The sequence below is a fragment of the Amphimedon queenslandica genome, unplaced genomic scaffold, assembly GCF_000090795.2.
Source record: "Amphimedon queenslandica unplaced genomic scaffold, v1.1 AMPQUscaffold_13386, whole genome shotgun sequence".
In the NCBI taxonomy this organism is placed as follows: domain Eukaryota; kingdom Metazoa; phylum Porifera; class Demospongiae; order Haplosclerida; family Niphatidae; genus Amphimedon; species Amphimedon queenslandica.
In genome coordinates this window covers 40,007-60,963 of record NW_003546378.1, presented here as the reverse complement: position 1 = coordinate 60,963, position 20,957 = coordinate 40,007, and the positions used below count along the sequence as shown (strand labels likewise).

General features: G+C 34.3%; 2 protein-coding genes and 1 long non-coding RNA gene across 3 annotated transcripts in view; 2 read left to right on the top strand and 1 right to left on the bottom strand.

The window, feature by feature from the left end:
- Positions 1-21: 21 nt before the first annotated feature.
- Positions 22-17,605, bottom strand: LOC100631698 (cation-independent mannose-6-phosphate receptor-like). The gene is made up of 31 exons (XM_019997058.1): positions 17,429-17,605; positions 16,902-17,065; positions 16,729-16,859; positions 15,486-15,980; positions 13,535-15,104; positions 12,646-12,860; positions 11,679-12,545; positions 11,323-11,504; positions 11,125-11,275; positions 10,710-11,080; positions 10,498-10,654; positions 10,218-10,448; positions 9,501-9,794; positions 9,378-9,446; positions 9,179-9,328; positions 8,988-9,116; positions 7,683-7,850; positions 7,448-7,619; positions 6,159-6,241; positions 5,938-6,101; positions 4,864-4,913; positions 4,712-4,804; positions 4,540-4,651; positions 4,427-4,489; positions 4,304-4,381; positions 3,312-3,472; positions 3,161-3,261; positions 1,471-1,553; positions 1,261-1,416; positions 1,146-1,212; positions 22-338 (listed from the first exon to the last, which is right to left on the bottom strand). Exons 1-31 carry the CDS (start codon positions 17,581-17,583, stop codon positions 180-182), a joined length of 7,041 nt encoding a protein of 2,346 aa, XP_019852617.1. The 5' UTR covers positions 17,584-17,605; the 3' UTR covers positions 22-179.
- Positions 6,267-7,078, top strand: LOC109582389 (uncharacterized). Its single transcript, XR_002185071.1, has 2 exons — positions 6,267-6,529; positions 6,609-7,078. It is a non-coding gene; the product is annotated as an uncharacterized LOC109582389 (long non-coding RNA).
- Positions 17,606-17,626: 21 nt separating the features above from the next.
- The window catches only part of LOC100631572 (connector enhancer of kinase suppressor of ras 2-like), an 11,794-nt gene continuing 8,463 nt past the window's right edge, over positions 17,627-20,957 (top strand). Inside the window, exons 1-4 of the mRNA XM_011405885.2 lie at positions 17,627-17,886; positions 18,900-19,003; positions 19,061-19,120; positions 19,542-19,646. Coding sequence (XP_011404187.1) covers positions 17,781-17,886; positions 18,900-19,003; positions 19,061-19,120; positions 19,542-19,646 — 375 coding nt within the window. The 5' untranslated portion in view covers positions 17,627-17,780. The remainder of the gene's footprint in view (positions 17,887-18,899; positions 19,004-19,060; positions 19,121-19,541; positions 19,647-20,957) is intronic.

The window sequence follows — 20,957 nt, the reverse complement described above, 5'->3', positions numbered from 1 at the left end:
AAAATTTAAATTACTTTGCTTTAGTTAACTACAATTGTACATCTTATTTGAAGTTAATTGAAAGCAGCATGTGCAATTAATGGATCATGATTAGTTACTATTAACTTCATGCTTCCAAAGATAACACATAATAAAAATTTCTATAATACAAATACATACAGACTTACATCACAAACTATTTATAAATCTAACAATTCTTCATCAGACCCTTTGCCCTTATCATCAATATCAACCAAGAGGGGTGACTTTCCTTTTGTATCTAGAGATGTTTCTTGAAAAACTTCTAATTCCTCATCACTATCTTCCTCACTTTCATTATCAAGCAATGTATCTCTTGTCTAGTAACAAAAAGAATTAATATCAAAACAAAAATACATTATTGTTGTCTATAGTTACAGGAGCCTGATAGTTATTATACAGGTAGTTCATTTTTGACTAGTGGAATTCAAAATATTGCAACAGAACTGAAAACATCATTTTTATTTTCTTTATCTAATTCTCTACTCAGTAATGCATAATTCACTCAAAATTTTCAAAACAAAAGTATAATACTTATCAGATGCTGGCAATAAGAATCATCTTTTATTTCAGACATAAGTGTAATGTCAAAGAAATAGACTTGAAAAATAGAGTTGCAAACTCACACAATTCAGCGCACTATTCCTATTTTTCAAAAATTTAGATTAGTTGTAACCCTTCAAAATAATAATATTTATCCAGCAAATGATGCTTACACTACCTGATACCACAAACTAAGCTTTCCATTTTAAAATTTGTTAATTAGTTACGTACTTCATCAATATCGTCTAATTGCCAAGCTACAAGCAGGCAGTTGTCAATTATTCTTATATGCATTATATGAGTTAATTGCGCATTCTTAAAATGTAATATGTATAAATTAAATCACCGAAAGGCTTCACCACTTACCATGCCCTCAAGTGCATGTACAAATATAAAAATTGCTTGTACTATTCACCACTGTAAAATCAAATGTTGCATGAAGAACCATGATGTATTAATTATGTTTTTGTGTTTTTGATTTAAACATCAAAGGAATTATGAATAACTTGACTTTGATTAGGCAGATAACACTTGAATGGTCTTGTCAGTACAAATATATCTGATTCAACACTTTAGTAACTTACTTTTGCTCTCATATATCGGACAGGCTCATTTGACTTAGAACCAAATAATCTAAAAAACAAACTTTGTCTAAAAAATAACAAATTTTACAGATGCAAGCTTAACAATATTCATTACCTTAAATCCTTATTCCAAAGAAAAACTATCACAATGGACACAACAATCAAGCAGAGTATGACAGCCAATATTGTAATAACAACAACTATTGATTTTGTTGATGCATGGCTAGTTGTAGTAGGTGAATGACCAGAGGGTTCAGAGCTAGGTGTTTTCCTAAATATAGGTATATAACAGTTGCACTAGCAAATAGCAATAATAAAAACTTACAACTGACACCCTACACTAGTGAACATCTTAAAAACAACATTTAATTTTCCATGTACAGTGGTGTATTCATTTTCTAACATAATCTATGAAATAATCAATAATGAAAAAAGTATGCAAAGATCAAAAATACAACACAATAAACAAAAATGCACAATGATTGAATCATCATACACGTATAATAGGTATTAAACAAATAGAGTAATTAAATAAAGAAGAGAGTAATAATTATTACCACAATATAACTACAGTGTATATTAAACAGTAGAATATAGACAAGAACAGAAAATGTAATGGTCACAATTGCATGGGCAATTATGATCAGACCTTTTGACAAAATTAATTCATTCAAGTTGATGCAAAGTTGACCAAATTTCATTTTTGTGTTGCATTTTGTGCATGGTTAGTACAAACCAGGCTTATAGTGATGAAATGAATTTTATTTAAGCATGTTTCATAAAAATTAAAAATTTTCACTTTTAGTGCGGTACAAATTTTTTATTAACATGATCTTCGAACTGTGCATAATACATGTACATCCATGCATTTGACTGTTGACTAAAATGTGACAAAAAGTGGTAAAAATTCAAATTTTATTTTAAATGTAACTTTAACTTCTTGGGAAAAAACATGTGTTTATATTATTATGTAACCATCAAAACAAAAGATTTCAACGACTCTCCTGCATTTAGTAAATTTGTAGGGTCATAGACATATTTTCTCGGCTACAGTGGATTAAATTTACTTTAACTATATCATGAAGAATTTCCTTTGATGTTTATGAGTTCATGAGGGATTAAAATTGTATAACCTCACTGCTTCAATGTAAAAAAAATTCATTTTGAATAAAGTTGAAATTCTTTTGCAAGGAAGCATTCAATTAGCAATTATTGTCAGCTGCCAGACAGAGGTCTCTATCAGCAGGTGGCTCATTAGCTCTTCTGGATTGAGCATTAGCTCTTCCTCGACAAGTGCCTCTATGCTTATAACTCTGTCATTCAGTCTTCCTCTAGCCAGCCTCATTTCTCTTCTCTCTCTTCAGGATTCTCAGCGTCCCTACGAGCTCAAGCTACTGTAAGCCTTGCTGCTCTTGCTTCACGAGTCTCAGCATCTCTACAAGCTCTTTCTATGACTCTTCTTATAACATAGATTGTAGCTAGCCTGGCTTCAGGAGTCTACTGTCTGGACCATGTGCTCTTCAGTCTTCAGGGGTAAGTCACGTCATAATACCATAAATATCTTTAAAACACCAATGAATCTCTTCAAATACCAATGAATATAGTTTAAATATGTAATACACCACCTAGTCAGGCTTCATACTACTTTAAATTAATCCCCCGGGCTATACCCTCAGGATTAAAATAGTATGAATCCCTTCTAGTTGGTGTATAACCTATATATTTTGAATTCACCTAAAAGTTAAGAACTTCTATCAAATACTATTAAAACACCAAGTTTCATCAAAATCTGAAAAATTTTTAGTTTATTATTAATTTTATTAAGCTCAAAAAGCAATCAGTTGTAAAAACTCTTCCCAATAAAAAATACATAAAAATATCTCTACACCATTTTCCATTAAATTCAGTCCTTTGATCTACAGTCGAAAAACATGCATACAACAAGTACATGTACTAATCATGCACATTTTTCCTCAAAATAAGTATTACACTTTGAGTCATTGAACATTACTTACAGTGTCAAGTTGATAATGTTTATTAAAATTGCTCCCAACACACTCAACAATAACAGTTGTATTACCATCATTCCCAACAAAACTGATTTGCATTTTATATGCTGCAAAAAAGATATTTCATAAAAACAATAATATATATCATATCACTCACAATCTATATATACCAGACGAGATGAAGTAGAGCCAAGATTCAATTTTCCACCATTGTTTCCATTATCAATACGACATGATGACATACCACTCGAGCATTTAGGAGCATTATCACAAAAATTTATATAGTAAGTAAACCTTCCAACACTCAAGGTATATTGTCTAAAAATTAAAATTACTCAAAATTACTCATGTTCATACATTTACATTATGTACTGTACATCTGCCATACAATATGGTGGGTACTGCACTAATCAGTAGAATCTCAATGCCATTGCACATATCCACTGAGGCAATGGATTTGTGCAATGGCATTGACATTCTACTACGGCATTGCCATTGCCAAACCCCTCATTTAAAGCAAAATAGCAGACCTCTCACTAAGGAAAATTGCTGCTACTGCAAGTATATGGTCAATAGCAACTAAAATATCCAGACAATGTGGATGCACAATTTTAATCCATAATACGTACATCTTACAGCCGTATTACTATTTCATACAAAAGTGTACAATTTGATACTGTATATATCAGTAGTCACACAGTGACACAATTCACACAGTAAGATGTGGGCTAGTTTTAAATTAAAATTTATATAGTCTACGTGTAGGTGTCTATTTCTCAGACAATCTCAATAAATAATCATTATGGTATCACAATGAATATACATAAAATTCTATGAATATACCCAGCCCCAACTGGTCTATAAAAACATACTGCAGATACACGTACCTATGCATATTTATAGCAGCAATATGTAATAGTGATGGGCTCTTATTCTTAATAGGCTCTTATGACAGAAAATATGGTTCATGTAAGAACATTACTGGACATGTACGTACAAGTACACGTACATGTAGTATACTAAGAAAAGTAATTTTACTCAGCTACAAATGCTAGTAGAAATAAGCAAAATACAAGTACACATACGTGCATAATAGATATGGCCATTAGTACATGTAGGTTAAAAGTGTTTTAACTTTTAAAATCTTACTTTGATAACTTGGAAGGATAAAAAGTATAAACACTATCAGTTTCAACATACGAACTGCAATCTTTCTGCAAGTGAACACTACAAAATTTTTTAATGAACAAAATGCAAACTATGGTAATGTACTTGTTAGTATTTGGGCAGGCAAATGTTGTATACCATTCAAATCTAACTGATGATGAAGTATGACTGAAATTAAAAAAATAATAAACATAGTTATATTATATGTGTGTGTGTACCTATGAAGACTCAGTGACTGCAAACCACAAATAAGCTCGACTGTGACAGAATATGGCTGAGGTAGCGTTGAAAGCTTAGGACCATGAAACTTAATGACAGGGTTTCCATTAGCTATAAATTAACTCACAGTAAAATATTGTTTGCTTATATAATGTAAACAAAAATATGTACCATTAAAAGTTATTGACTGTGTGCTGCTATATGCCAAATTTTGATAAGTTCCATCATTTTTATGCACACAAACTGAAGCATCACCAGCACAACCTATAATGTAAAAATCAGATCAATTAAAAACATTGTACATCACTATTATAGATCTATACCTGCAATACCATGAATCGGTCCACAAATACTTATGAAATACTTGTTGTGGCTATACAGCAACAATAAAAGAACAAGTACAGCATACATGTAAATATTATAGCAATAAACATAAAGCTAGGTCAGTTAATCAATGGGAATATTCAGGTCATGATATACATGTACATACATATAGCTATAAGTACATGTAAGTACGTAAATATAGAAGTACCAAAGAAAGGTGTACTTTTGAACTAATCATACATACACATGTAAATAAAAATCTGCAAACTACATGTAGCTCATACAGAACATGCCCTGAGTCTATAATAAAACTTAACCCATCATCATATCTTAATACTGTGCATGTAGTCATGCACACATGCTTATAAACATGAGTCCATGCACTAACCAATCAAAGACTGACAGAGACCATACATGTATATGTAATTCAAATACCGTAGGCCGGGTTTTGATTGCGAGGTTTTTTTGATTGCGAATTGCAAGTCTGGAATACATCTCGCAATGAAAAGAATCGTAATTAATAATAATTGATGAACGCCACGCCTATAATAATTAATAAGCGCCACACCTATCAATCATTTTTTTACACGTGTTTCATTTACAGCATCATAAGTGGTATCCTGTGCTATTTTCAGCCCAAATTACCTCATCTAGTTAAGTCCCAATGCCACCTAACATCTTGAAGGAAGTTGATCAAGCTGTGGCAGTAGCTTTAGATGGTAAAGGAGAGAAACAAGACAATCAGTTAACTTGTGAGTGTGGCTAGCTAGGCTAGCATCTCGCAATTGTTGGAAACGCAAACTATAGTTATTTTTTCAAATTCGCAATCTATTAGATACGCAATCAAAACCCAGCCTACGGTAATTAAGTTAATCTTAATGTACATGTACACTGTATATACTTATTATAAAAACTGTCTCAATCTACTGACATAAAGTAAAGATAGTACAACATCATCTTGGCCAAGGTAAAATAAAGGAGCACTGTAACATTATTGTTACACCAGCAGTAGGGTGTAAATCCTTACAGCAAAACTTAATATACATGTACATGCACACAATTAATTTTCTTACTTTTCATCAATAACTGTCCAGTAACCACTAGTTGTATGCAGAGGGCTAAAATCATAATAGAAACTGCTACCTGGTTTGTGAGCAACGCAAACAACCTCTGTTGTTGGGCAGGCCAGAGGAGTCCACCAACTAAAATACTTCTGACATTCATTGTCAGACAGCTCCTATTTAAACCAATTTATAGCAATACATGTACATGTAATTGCAACTTGATAAATTACCTTCTCCCATATAAAGCGACCTGTTTCATTTAATATACTGCGATCACACCTCATAAAAACAATGGATGAAAAGTTACTTCTACCTAAAATAATACAAATAATACATAATGTACATGTACAGTAGAAGACAATAAAAACTTCGCGTTCCGTTTACGTTGAACGGCGATTAAACGGTAGCGCCGTTTCCGTTTTTATTGTGGTTGTTCCGTTCATGGTCCGTTGGGTCTGGGCACTGCCGTTTTTATTTCCATGAACAACGCTCCAAGCGTTGCTCGACTTTTCTCTTTTCTGACAGTTTCTTCAGGAGTCAGGCTTCCTTAGATACACTTACAAAACGACTATGAGCCATGGTTGATGATAAAACCAGACAGGTAAGTCATAAACGTAGCGACATGCATTTTATATACATGTAATTCACCCACCTTATTCTCATGTTGTATGATTCAATAGGACGACAAGAAGTAGTCACAAGAAAGAGTGCTCTGTCAAGCAAAGAAGCAGCTATTATATTATTATCATTTATAAAATAAAATCATGTAATTATAGACCTGCTAGTACCAAGATCAAAATGCATGACGCTTGAATCTTTCATAAAATAAAAAATATATAATATATAATACAAGTTTTTGAAACTAAGAGTAGAATAATGATAGAAATATAGTAATGATACTGATAACTAATGCTTATCACAATACATTGAGACTACACCGAGCCTGGTGGCCCGTCTTCCAACGAGACGAGTACTTCACACCTCGACTCACACAGCGTCTCTTTGAGTTGAGGTCCACACTGAACTGATATGACAGTAGTATCTCCAGAGCGGCAGTCGAGAACGAGCATGTAGTATCTGTGGAGTAGAGAAAACCAAGGAGGCAAGGACAAAACGTTGAGCCAACGTAAAAACGTGCTCCATGGAAAAACGGACCATAAACGGAAGTAAACGTTTTTTATATAGCGTTGAAACGCCCAACGGCCGTTCAACGTAAACGGAACGCGAAGTTTTTATTGGCTTGTACTGTATGTGTAGCCTGTAGACCTAGTGCATCAATAGATTGTATATTCTCTACCCAACAATGACTATTTTCATACAGTACATGTACATCTACAAGTACATGTCTCAATACAGAAGTAATGTTTAGTTATACTTAATGTACATTGATGTGATAAACTTAGAGGGTTTTAAGGCAAGAAAGTAAACTGGATTATAATTTTGTGAAGTGCATACAACGTGCATACATGTACAGTAGATGCATGTGCAATAAGCATTATGATACTATAAATTTACTCACCAGGACAACCATCTCCATTTTGATACAGCACTTCAGCACCAGTTTCAGGATATACTACCATTTCTTGAAACTGGCCTAAAACTTTGCTAGATGTTGTATTCAGTATGAAAGATTTCTTGCAGAGATATCCAGGACAAAGACAAATAGAAAAGGAAACACCAGCATCCAAAAACTACAATATAAAAAATGTCATCCAGATAAAAGTTGTATAACATCATCATCATTACAATCTTACGATAAGTGGTTTAGCAAGAGAATTGAAATTATACTGAATGCCAGACTGAGTATCTTCCAAAATGCAAGATCCATTCACCGTTACTGTCTCATTACAAGCTACTTCAGTTTTCCAATCAATAAAATAATGACAAGAATCTACTGCTCTCAGAATTGGAGAATCAGATGACTACACAAAAAAAGAGCTTTTAACTTTATCAAAGAGTAGCACCATAATGCATACACATGTTAAATACTACAATGACATATAATGCATGTACATATACATGTAGCAATAATTTATGACTAATATTCAAGTTATAATCTATAGCTATTCATGTATTACAGTACATGTAAACAGCACAAGGGTTTTATAATCTGTTATAACATTGAATGTAGAAGGAATTCCTATAAATACTGCGAGAGAAGGGCTTGAAAATGGCCAGTTAACAAACAATATTGAAGTGGCTCTGCATTTTACTACTATCACATTTTACGACTTTTAGAGTGGATAGAGAAAATGTACAGGTTTTTCACATTTGTCAAAAGTACAGCCATAAATATGAAATGATGGAATAAGGTTGGGATCAGGATCTATTAGACAGCACCATCCAAAGTCCACCAGAGGATCCATACTCATATGACTACTAAAATTTAACATATATACTATAAAACACTAAAATACCAGTAGAACTAGCTTGTCAGCAGCACGACAGTAGCTCAACTGTAGAATGGAGCGAAGATAGTGCTAAATGGGCTTCTCAATAAATGGAGCAGAAGTACAGATGAACTTGAAGAGCACAGACAGCCAAGAGAAGCATCCTTGAGTTTTTGACAGCCTCTTATGCATGTGAGCATAAGCTACTACAGAGCATGTATGTGTAACTGGGTGGAACCACAGTACTTCCTACACACTATACCTACATACATGTACATGTACTACTGTGCGCTATCTAGCTTTTTCCGCTTTGTACTGTATGAACTGTACATGAACATGTACATGTACATGTACATGATGTACAATGTATTACTGAAAATTACCAACAATCATAAGGCTTTAGCAACACCACTCTCACATATCGTGGGTGTGGCCATGACAAAAATTATGGCTTAAAAATGGGTCAAAGCTGTCAAAGTTGTGATATTTCTGGCACAAAGACATAGTAAAGACAATGTCTAAAGACATATGAAGAAGCACTGGAAGGTACATGTACATGTAAATAGAGCCATTATATGTACAATGTAAGGTGGTGAGAAAAATAATAGGATATCGTTCCACTAATACATGTTTCTATTGCTGCATATGCACATGCATTTATTATCTTACCCCAGATCCACAAACAAGGTTGACAGTAGTACATATGTTTTGATTATGACCACAGGAGCTTCCTTCCGTATAATTCAACACAATGGATCTATTTGAAACATTTGGTTTCGCACTCATACGACCCAGATTCTAGGAAAACCAAGTAGAGATCATCACATGCATGTACCAAAATGTAGATGCTGCACACTAACCAAAAAAGAATTCGAAAGAGAAACATCAGGCTGTAAGCATATACCAGCTGGACCAGGATAACAATTCAATCCTTCACTAACTGTAGGATTAAGATTTCGACAGATACTTAAATTAAATCGTCCTAATACTCCGTCATGTAAATAGGTACCCTAAACATACATGTAGTACAATAAATAGTCATAATAATAACTCACTCACTTGCCATGACTTAGGTACAAGGCGGTCTAAATCAAACAAAACATTCTGCGAACTCATAGCATAGCAACCCTATATTAAACAAAACCTTCATGGCTAGTTTCCATAATGTACTATGAACAGTACCTCAGTTTTGCTAATACACAAGGAACTGATTGGCCAATCAAACTGCACTTCACAATTACTGGTAGACTTCAGTATAGGTTTTTCCGAGCTTTGAAGTAGAGAACAGTATAGTCGAATAACAATAAGCCAAGTGCTACCACCAGCACATGAAGCACCAACAGTATAAACCACATCCAAAGTATGAGGGGAATGAGATACCATAGTAATTTTATGGCTGCTGTTTGCCATCATCATCCAGTGATTACCAGAAAAATGACAAATGCCAACACCATTATGATTACAACCTAAAGGTGCCTGTTGTAGCATTATATTTGTAAATGCATCAAAAAGAAAAAATTAAATAATAAACATTGTCACACATTTCTCATTGATTTAAACAAAATGTTATGATGTCCTATACAAGTGCTACAACAAGCATTTGTATGCAAAATAAACATCATTAGTGCTTTAGTTTCACTTTAGCTTATAAACAGTAAAACTGTTCATGCAGTCAATAGAACCAGCAGAAAATATGTACATGTAATAAAATACATAAGGAATAGTATAAATTTCAAAATGAGGGGTGAATCTTGGCTTATGCATTAACTACAGTACCACTCAGCTATAACTTTACTTTTACACGTGTGATCTCCAGTAAAGTTCAAGCTGAGCAGTACTGTACAAAAAACACTTCTCAATGCACTTCACTTTTGAGAACTTAAGTCATCAACATCTTACATTTTTAATCTTTCCACAAAGGCCAATGATAAATTTTCCTGAAGTATCTATTACATAAGAATTGTTACTGAGTACTGTCAAATCAAATAAAGTGCCATCATAAGGATCTTGTATTGAACACACATGATCTGATACATTGGTAGAAGGTATTGCAAACGGACAGGCATGTCGACTTGGCCATAAAATGATATATTCACATGAATGTGATGAGGAGACAATACTAGGTCGATCCTTTAAAAAATAGTGCAATAAATATAATAATTTGAATTTAAGCACTTACACTAGCAGTAGTATTACTGCAAGTAAGCCATATCTTAGTTACATAATTTGAGTTCCCACACTGGCTCCCACTAACATAGGTAATAATTACACCATTTCCACTACTAGCCACTTCAGGAGGGTGATGAACACTCGGACGACCCAAATTTAAGACAGTGCTTTAATACAAAACACATCAACAATAAGAAAGTATTATGCAATGTACACACATACCTGCCATTAATGATGCATGCACCAGCAAAATCGGAACATGATTCATAACCTGAATTAACCACTTGATTATTATTAGATATAGGCTGGCAAACAGAAAAGTAAAGTTTGGCAGATGAGCCAATTGTTATTGGTCGCATCCGTTGACTAGAAAACCAGGACAAATCGGGAAAATTTTGTAGACTGCATTCAATACCAATATGCAAAGTCTTTTCTCGAACAAGAGGAGTATATACAATAAAAGAATACTCACATTCTTCCTCAGAAAGGGCTTCCAAAAAGTCTGATCGTGGATCATATTCAAAATATATCACAGCCTTACGTTTTATATGCACATGATTACATAAATCACCATTCTCATAGGTAACTTGTGCCTAACATAAAATTTTATAAAAAAGAAAAACAATTTTTAATATACTTTGCCTCCAGTAACTGTTAAAGAAAAGTTGGAAGATCTTGCTACAACAAAACTTCTATTATCAGACAAGGAGGTTTGACAAATTGAAACACTGTCATTGCTTCTACCACAAGGAACAGTGTGGCCAGCTAATCCAATGGTAAAATTGTACCTAACATGAAATCAAAAAAATAAATAAAGGTTAGCATAAAGTTTCACTTTTTATCAACTGATATGGCAGATAACACAGGCTTCAACTGAGTCAGGTTATAAACCTGACCAGTTACGGGATTTTGTATTGTCCAGTTTGCAGACGAACCATACTGCGAACAAGCATAAATAGTATCCCAATTGAAATTAATTATACAACTGTCCAGAGGCGATACCAACACTGGAGCTCCCTAACAAAAAAACACAGACACCAATCAATGAAAGTTAACATTTTTTTGAAAGTACACATGTACACGTAGCTTTCACAAGCCAGTTAAGCCACTAATTTGTAAAACTTTAATAATTAAAACTTTCAATCTTTTTCTAGTAACCGATACTAAACAATTATTAATTTTTTTACTCACAGCTCCAACTCCTTTGTTACAGTGGAAAGTAATGACAGTAATCTTTCTCAGACCATCAGCAGAGCAAATATCGCCATTATGATATGACAATTGTAGTGTTCCCTCACTAATAACTATTAGATTACCAGTTACATGACCCAAAATTGAACTGCCAAAGCATGCTCCAATCCCAAAAGTTTGTGGACACCTTGAAGATTCACTGACTGGCTGACATACACTCAGAGTCACTGTTCCATTACCAGTGTCAACTTGCCAATCTCTTGTCTGCATCAGTGGCCTTAAGTCATACATACCACCACCAGTCATGCAATCCAGTGTGACAGGTAAACAAACTAATGACGTTTCCCATGTGAAAAGATAATGACAGTGCTCAGATTCATCAACGGATTTAGGATATCCAAAATAATTACTTCCAGCAGAACGATCACAAATAAAATCAATTTCCATAGATCTCGTCAGATTCCCAGTAGTGCAGTGACTACCTCCACTATACTTCAAAATCACACTTTCTTCCCTGTAAAGAAGTTCCATATTGGAATATGTTCCAGTTACAAAAGCACTAGTGTTATTTATAACCTGACAACCAGTAATACCATCACGATTACACAAACTTTCCTTCTTTTGTAAAGAATCGCAAATACTTAAAAAGTACTGATAATTCTTTTTAGTGTCATTAACTGTATAAATATGTTGATGAGCCCTAAGTGGTTCTAAATTAAAAGTGTATCCTCTAGCAACATCAGTAACATTACAAAAATGTGACGTATCATTTGAGGTAACAACTGGACAAGCTACTCTTGTCTCCCAACGAAATATGTAGTGGCAAGGATTATCCTCATTTCCTCCACTAACATGACGAGGTCCATTCTATATTAAGTGAATAAAAATAAATTCATAAACCCATGTACACAAATATCCAGCTTTGAAAAAAACAATGGTATAAATATCAAGGTAAATAATCACTTACCGCAATAGAGACTGAATGATTACATACAAACTGTATTTCAGTAGTAACTAATGGACAACTAGCACCATTAACAGACTGTTTGTACTTATAAGTAAGAACAAGGCTGGCTTCACCAGAGCCATTTCTAAGAGATGCAGAGGAAAAATAGCCTAAATCAAATCCAGTGGATTGTACAATCCGACAAACAGCTGACAATGGATTACAATGACCAACACCTAAAAATACATTAAAAAGTTCAAAAGAAAGCAAAAAGAGTTAGATTTATACATGTAGTTACAAACTATTTTTCTAACTACACAGTACAAGAATGTAACACATGAACATTGCAGCTCCATCCCCCCACAATTAGCATACATTTAAAAACAACACTACGTGCACACAATGTAGATATACTTCATTAGGATCAGGCTTCGAAAAAATGACTAAAATTAATAACGTGCTCTAACCACAAAATTTAATTACCTGCATCTAGCGTGGTAAAGCTACAAATAACCTGCTTAACACTAGATGCAAATAAAAATGACAGAATGTCCTCCAAAAACATTTCCACATTGCAACTCAATAATAACAAACAAATAAATCTGAAGACGAACAAGGCTTCTTGGATTAACTGAATAAATTTAAAGCATTTGAGACTGATAAAAATCATGCTATTAGCTAGGTCACCAGGACACAAGTCGATATAACATATTGTAACCTAGCTACATGTACACGTACATGTCATATAGCAAAAAAACAATATAAGTTTATTCTCCGATGATCAGGAAAAAAGCAAGTACACTTCTGCTATCATAAGACATTACATACATGTACTTGCACTTTTGTACATGTAAGAGCAGCCCCAAGTGCAAAAAAGCAATGATGTATTTCATTAATTACATGTAGTGACCTTGCAGATTTAGTGGGCGGCAAACATTGATAAGATAGACTGATCCATCAGAGCTTTGTGCTTGCCAGTTACCTTCTGATTTTGCTAACTCAAGTAAATCATAAGTATCACCATTAGATGAAAAATACACGCATTCTTTAGACTGGTAAGCTGGAGGGCAAGCAAACATGGTCTTTACTTCAATAAGATAGTCACAATGTCGGACTTCAGTAACACTTTGAATAGCTGGATCTCGAGCATTAACATCACATAAGAACACCACAGTTGATTTCCTGCGAGAGCCATTAGAGCAAGTGTCTCCATTTGTGTATACTAGTTTTAAAACACTGTCATCATATGTCAAAGTTGCATTTTGTTGACCAGCAGAAAAGTTCCGAAGTCCAGTATCTTGGCATACGGCTGTATTATTATTACATTTACTATTTGATGAGTAGGGCAAAGATGAACAAACACGGACCATGTAATGATAATTAGACACAGAGTCAGTAAAATGAAGAGTGTGTTGAGAAAGGGACGTTAAGTTAAAAACAAATCCTGTTCGTGTTTCTGTTACTAAACAATTAGACCCCACAGCATAAGCTTCAGGACAAGCTGCTGATGTGTACCAATGAAATTCTGTGATACTATCAGTAAACTGACTAATGTAAACAGGCGTAGTTAATAGAGCACCTGTCTGACAAATATACTGTATAAATGCAGATTTTCCTGATGATATCGAACTAATACCAATGACACTGTGATCAATAGTTCGTAAAGTAGAAGAATCTTGAAGATTAAAGGAACCCATTGGAACAGGATCACCGTGCTCCTTTATCTGACACACACTACTGCCAGAGCAAGCTGAAGGTGCAATTCGATTATTACAGTAATATGATGGAGTGTATGTCTTATTGGTCACTTCCAAGTTTCCACAAGGATTAATCAGATAACAAATAGAGTCGTGTCCTGTTGATACAGCAGCATAAATTGGATTGGTATCTTCTGTTAGTAGGCCAAAGTTATAACTAACATGGTGGAGTTCAAACTTGCATTTTGAACCGCTAGTAGCCAAACAGGCAGCAGTAGTGATCCATTCAAATTGATAAACACAATGTTCCTCAGCAACAAATGTCACACAATCACCAGAACAATTTGTCTTGACATCATTAGGGCACAAAAACGTAATTATTGTAGTGCGAGGTAATCCATTATGACAAGTATCTCCTAAACCATATGTTAAACTCAGCCCATTATCAATGTATCGCAATTTACCAGTACCACGTCCTATAACAAGACATATTCCACTTTTTCTATTAGTCTGAATGGAATGAATGACATCAGCATCACCTGTACGGGCACAAGGAGTATTAAGGCCAACAGAGCATGGCTTGAGATCATATTGATATTGATTAGAACTATCATTTACTTGAACTTCTTTGAGTCCACTTAGATCAAACGCTACTCCATATGGCAATGTGAGAGTACAAGTTGATGAGACAACTCGAGTCACATCACAGGCATGGTTCGTTGTCCACAAAAAATTAATCTGGCATAAAAGATCATCTACAAACTCAAGAGTAGGGCCTAGATCCTAAAAAATACCAATAAACGAAAGAGTCAACAAAATTTACAGTACATACAGTACATGCACAAAAGATACATGTAAATGCATGTCATCAGTACAGCTCAACATTATTACATTTACAAGTACTACTATACATGTACATGCAATTGCATGTACAGGTTCAATAGTCAAAATGGGCTCTACATGTACATTATTCTCTAAACATAAAGTCACATGTACACAATGTACATATGTGTACATTGTATGTGCAATGTACAATGCAGGGTACAAAAAACAGTTGTTAAATTAACTATTGAGGATCATGCCACTTTCATTTTCACCCCAAGAGCATTTACTGCACAGGCTGTGCCTACCTGTAAACTAAAGTACAAATTATTAATGTAATACCTGATTTTTGCTAGGGCATCGAAACTTAATCTTCACATAGGCACTAGAAGAACATTGTGCAGAAACCCAGTGAGCAGTAATAGGATAAGTGACAACGACATCACTTCCTTCAAAACTGGGAGTGGTTGTGTTAGAATGAGAAAACAGAGCCAGAGGACTAGGAAGGCTCACACTGCTTGAAACAGAGACTTGAGAATCATTAGAATATAAACAAATCATCGAATTATCACAGGGGCCTCCAGTATAAATGGGCTGACACACACTAATTATAAACTGTAAACCCGGCCTTTCAGTATTACTAGCTTCATAGCCAGACTTTCTATATAGTCCACTCAAATCAACAAAAGATGCTTGTAGACCATTATAATAGTAATGATCAACAAGATAACATTTAGTTTCATTTCGCTGTCCCACTGATTTACAAACTGATGATGTGCTCCATAGTATTTCTATACTACCTGTATGTGGATCCCCTTCAATAATTTCAGGAACACCCTATCAAAAAGAATTCATGTACTTGAACATGCATGTACAGTGTACAAGTGTATACATGCATGTACATGTACACATGTACATATGTACATCAGAAATGCAATATCTACCCAAACTGAAAATGAGGATGTGAGCACAATTTTTGCAATAAACAATGATGGCTTCATAATGCCAAATGGTAACACATTAATTGTCAGTCTTGTGCAGCCAAATTCACCAGTATTTTGTCATTCAGGTAGACCAAATACACATAAATACTGTTGTACACATGTGTATACATGTAGTTAATACAAGTATAATAAATAGAGCTCTTGCATGGATGTAATCTACAGGGAGGGGGGGGGCAGCTACACGTTGGGGTGGCAAGAATGTACATAGCGAAATACAGAAAAGAATATGAATAAATTCTGTAGTTGAGCTTCCTAGCTAGAGTAAGGTAGGATATGAAGGTATATGCTGAGTGAAGAACTCACTACTATTCTACAGCCAAGTATAATATCTCTTTGATGAAAAATCCCAGTTTGTTCCCACCTAACATAGAGGCAAATTTAGCCACACTTCTCATTAACTACACCCATGCACGAGCTCTATTGCAGTATGACTACCATTATAAACATTCATCTTCACAGTCACTATTATCAAATTAACTGTAAAGCATAGAAACAGAAACATAAACATCACAAACAGCATTATGAGGCATGAATACAGTACATGTATATGTTCATTGATGATTAGGAAATAGAAAACTTACAATTGAAACTCCACACACCAGAGTTATGGTAACATTGCCATTACCAAATTGAGACGAACCCGCAGCACTATAATGATAACTTAGTGTCAACATTCTATTCTCCGATTTGTAGGCACAAGAACCATGAGAAGCTAAAAGGCAAATCATTTATGCATATCTTTTTTAAATCTAACCTAATGAATAGAAAGAATTAAAATCAGTAGTGTAGCACACATGATCTCCATCACAGTTCACAACAGTAGACGATAATGGAGCACAAACACTGAGATTGAAGAATGTTGGTATGTTTTGCAAAGAATTAACATCATTACTATGGTAATACACAGCAGGCCACACCCTAATAATGAAAAACAAAAATGCCATTTAACAATTGCATGTATTAATTTTAGTAAAGGAGAAAATCAAAGATTCTAAAATATGTGTATACAATGTAAATATCATATCAATAAAATAATTACAACAAAAACTTAGTACACCAAAGACCTTCAGTACATCACGGCATCTACATGCCACACTAAAATTATATACATGTACCAGGGGAGGAGTTAGCTTGTTGTTCGCCCCCACATAATCAGGGGCCAAACAAATAACTCAAGATCCATAAAATTCAATAATAGTAAAGTTGTGGTACACAAACTATAGTAAATTTGGCAAACACTTACAGTGTATAATATCATGTGTACATGTTTCAGAACCTTACCCACTTAAGGATGACAGTGAAACATTGTATTCTCCACCAATGTTATAATTCTGATTACAGTTAAGAGGACAATGCTTCCATTCGGTGGCACCAGTAAAACACAATCGAAATAGAAGTAACAAGAGCAGGGTGACTTTGAAGCTCCATTCAGCCATAGTTGCAGTATTCACGTGACTGAGCCCCGCCCTCTTCAAGTCATCACGTGACTTTTATTGCTTTTTACATACACTTGGACTGGATCTGAGCAGTGAGCAGCTCACAGAGCTGAGTGGGACGAAGTGTGAGAACCTGAGATTACCGAGTGACACTCGGCCTGAGAGCCTGTGAAACAGAAGTAAAGAAAATTTAGATCATGGCTGCTGTAGAAGCAAATCAAGTGGAAGCTTCTATGACCAACTCCTCTCAGTATAGTCGAGTGTGCTATTGGGATGTGAATCAAGTGTCCTTATGGATAAAAGGTATAATAATCAGTAGTATCAGGGTCACATTACAATTCTAGGCTGTTCTAAGTTTGTGTGTATATTTGTACATATTACATGGTGCAGTGACAGAGTGATATACATTATGTATACAGCCTAAATGTATATATGTCAATATGAAATCCCTAAAGCACTAAGTCTTTTGTTAAATTTAAATAAATTTTATGACAAGACGTCCTTAATATCAAAGGAAGATCAAAAGTAAAGACACTAAAATAAAGCATAACAGATACAAGGATAGTTACCTGGCCTTGTTGATATTAGTACACGTACTTTAGTATGGCCTCCAAGGTTGTGACACAACCTTTGATCTATTTTTGATCTTTGCCAAGACTAATTCTTCCCATTACGCCCATTAGTATTTTACAACACAGGCATTGTATAAATTTTGGGAAACTGCTCTGACTAAAAATTGGAGCGCTAAAAATACCTAAGATAACTACTACATCAGAGGCCAAAAGCTGAAAATGAGAGAATTTAGGAGACCTAGACCAAATGTGTGAGGCCAAAGTATTCAAGATCTAATAACGACAAGTTGTCTTATATGTACATGTGCATGTATGATGTACATATATGTACATGTACTACATTGTATTTCGATCATTTGATGTTCTTCCACATGGCAGGCAGCATCTACATGTACATGTGCATGTACTTTGTACAAAACTACCTGCTGTTTTGGCTCCTTTGTAAACCTTACGGTTACATTGTATTTGTGAGATTTGTGTATCTAGTCTTGATACAATTTCACTTTCAGCCTAGACTACAGAAGTGATTCAAGTGAAATATCTCTTTATTTCTTAAGATATTTCAACATTGTATGCTGTACATGTACAATGTGGATTTTTATAAACTAAGGCCTTGTAACTATACATGTACTTATTCAATGGTTTTGGATCACATTCATTATTACTTAAGTGGCAACCATTTCTTCGTGTAACTTTCTTTTGTGCTAATAAGCAATAAAACATGTGCTGATTGTGTACCTGTAGGACTGAATGAGTGTTTAGTGTCTCATGTCCCTCAGTTTGAGGCACATTGTATTACTGGTGCTGATTTATTGAAGCTAACTCGATCACAACTGGAATACTTAAAAGTTAGCTAGTGCATTATTATTATTGTATTCTGTAATTTTTGGCAATGTTTTCCTTAGGTTACTCAAATTGGTCATCAGGAACTTTTAATTGAAGCTATTGAATTACTTGCTTCAGTGGTATGCACATATACCTATTTACAATGTACATGTAATAGCATTAGTGACTATAATCAGTAATGATATAAAATTATACATGTATTAGTTACTCTTGGTTACAGTAGTTCAAAGTTAGTTTAGAGTTATAATTAGAGCCTGTCATTATTGTGTATATAGAGCAACTCTTGGTGTTTTATTTGGTACCTTGCTGATATTAGCATAATGTTATTGATTAGAATAATGATGCACTTGTTCGAAATAAGTCACTTATTTTGTGTGGTCCTGTACCTTTTTAATTGCATTTTAAATGTACTTCCCTGCATAGGTATACACCTGTACTTAAAAGGTTCCAGCAATGCTTTTAATGTGACAATTGGAATTACATGTACATGTATGCATGTACGTTGTATTCATTGTACAAGTTTAACTTTACTTTTAATAGGACAATGCTCGAAGCCGTCATACTACAATTTCACTGGCTAGTCTTCTTTCAAAAAGGACATCTCAGCTTCTTAAAGCTATTAGCTCCTTTCAACGGCAAATTGAAGTACAGTATAAAATCCTTTTTATGTGCTCATATACATGCATATATTTGCATATAAACTACTAATAAATAATTTTGCTTAATGTTAATGATATGAATGAGGTTTCCAAATGTTTTAGGGACCTCTACATGGAAGCAATGCAAAAAAATACTACTAATCATCTGTTTAATTGTCATACATGTAACTTCATGTACGTGTCTCCATGAATATGTTCAAAACAGATGAATATACCCTTATAGGAAGTGTTTATCAATTATGTACATGTACATTATATTCTCAATATTTTGTGCCATTACAGTATGCTACAGCTACTGTCCATGTTCGAGCATTAGTTGTGTGTTTATCTGCACATCTATTTGCACTGTACTATCAATTTTTCTCATGGTAATAAGTAGGGCTGAAACGAATAGTGAGATATTCGAATATTCATTCGTTAAAGCAATATTTGAATAGTTTTTTTACTATTCGAACTATTCGCCTAATAAAATTATTAATGGTTATTGCAATAATTAACGACCACGCCCAACGCGTGTCACCTGCACAGGCTGCTTTCTTAGTCTGTTTCTTGGTCTGTTTACTTACCAACTTGCTAAATACTGCTGCTGTGGCCAGGGAAAGTGGTTCTCAATCTCTAAGAAGCCCTGTTTGGCATCATTTTGAAAAGTTTAACACCAAAAAGGTAGTTTATAATCATTCAACAATAACAGTTCAATTATTCGAATATTCGTTCGTTTAGCATGCCAATTATTCGAATAGTGAAAAATACTATTCGTTTCAGCCCTAGTAATAAGCTAAAAAAGTACATGTACGTGTATGCAATAATTGACAGAAAGTTTTAATTGTCATTTTTTGAAAGTACATGTACTTATTTTATGGAAGCCTAAAATATACAGTGCTGAGTGCTTGTACATGCAAATTACTTAACCATGAAAGGTGCTATTAATTATCATTCTTTGTTGTTGCATATATGGAAACTGACATTTTAGTTTAATTAAAATATGCAATGAAATACATGTACAGTGTATACAAGACTACATGTATACTGAAAATAAAAGGGTAACTGCAATGTATTTTTAGGGTATTTATTTTATGGTCTTAATATGATTGCCTGACCATAATAATGATGTGTTCCAACTCCCATTGTCTAAAAAAATTATTCACTAAGATATGAGCCTTCAAATATGCTCATTTTGCTTGCTTCAATGTTACTTCCTGTCGGTGGGTGTGGCTAAACGTGACGTCATAAGAGGCATAGATGCAGACAAATCTATTGCTGTACAGGGGGAAATAATCCTTTATTCTCATGCCCAGTA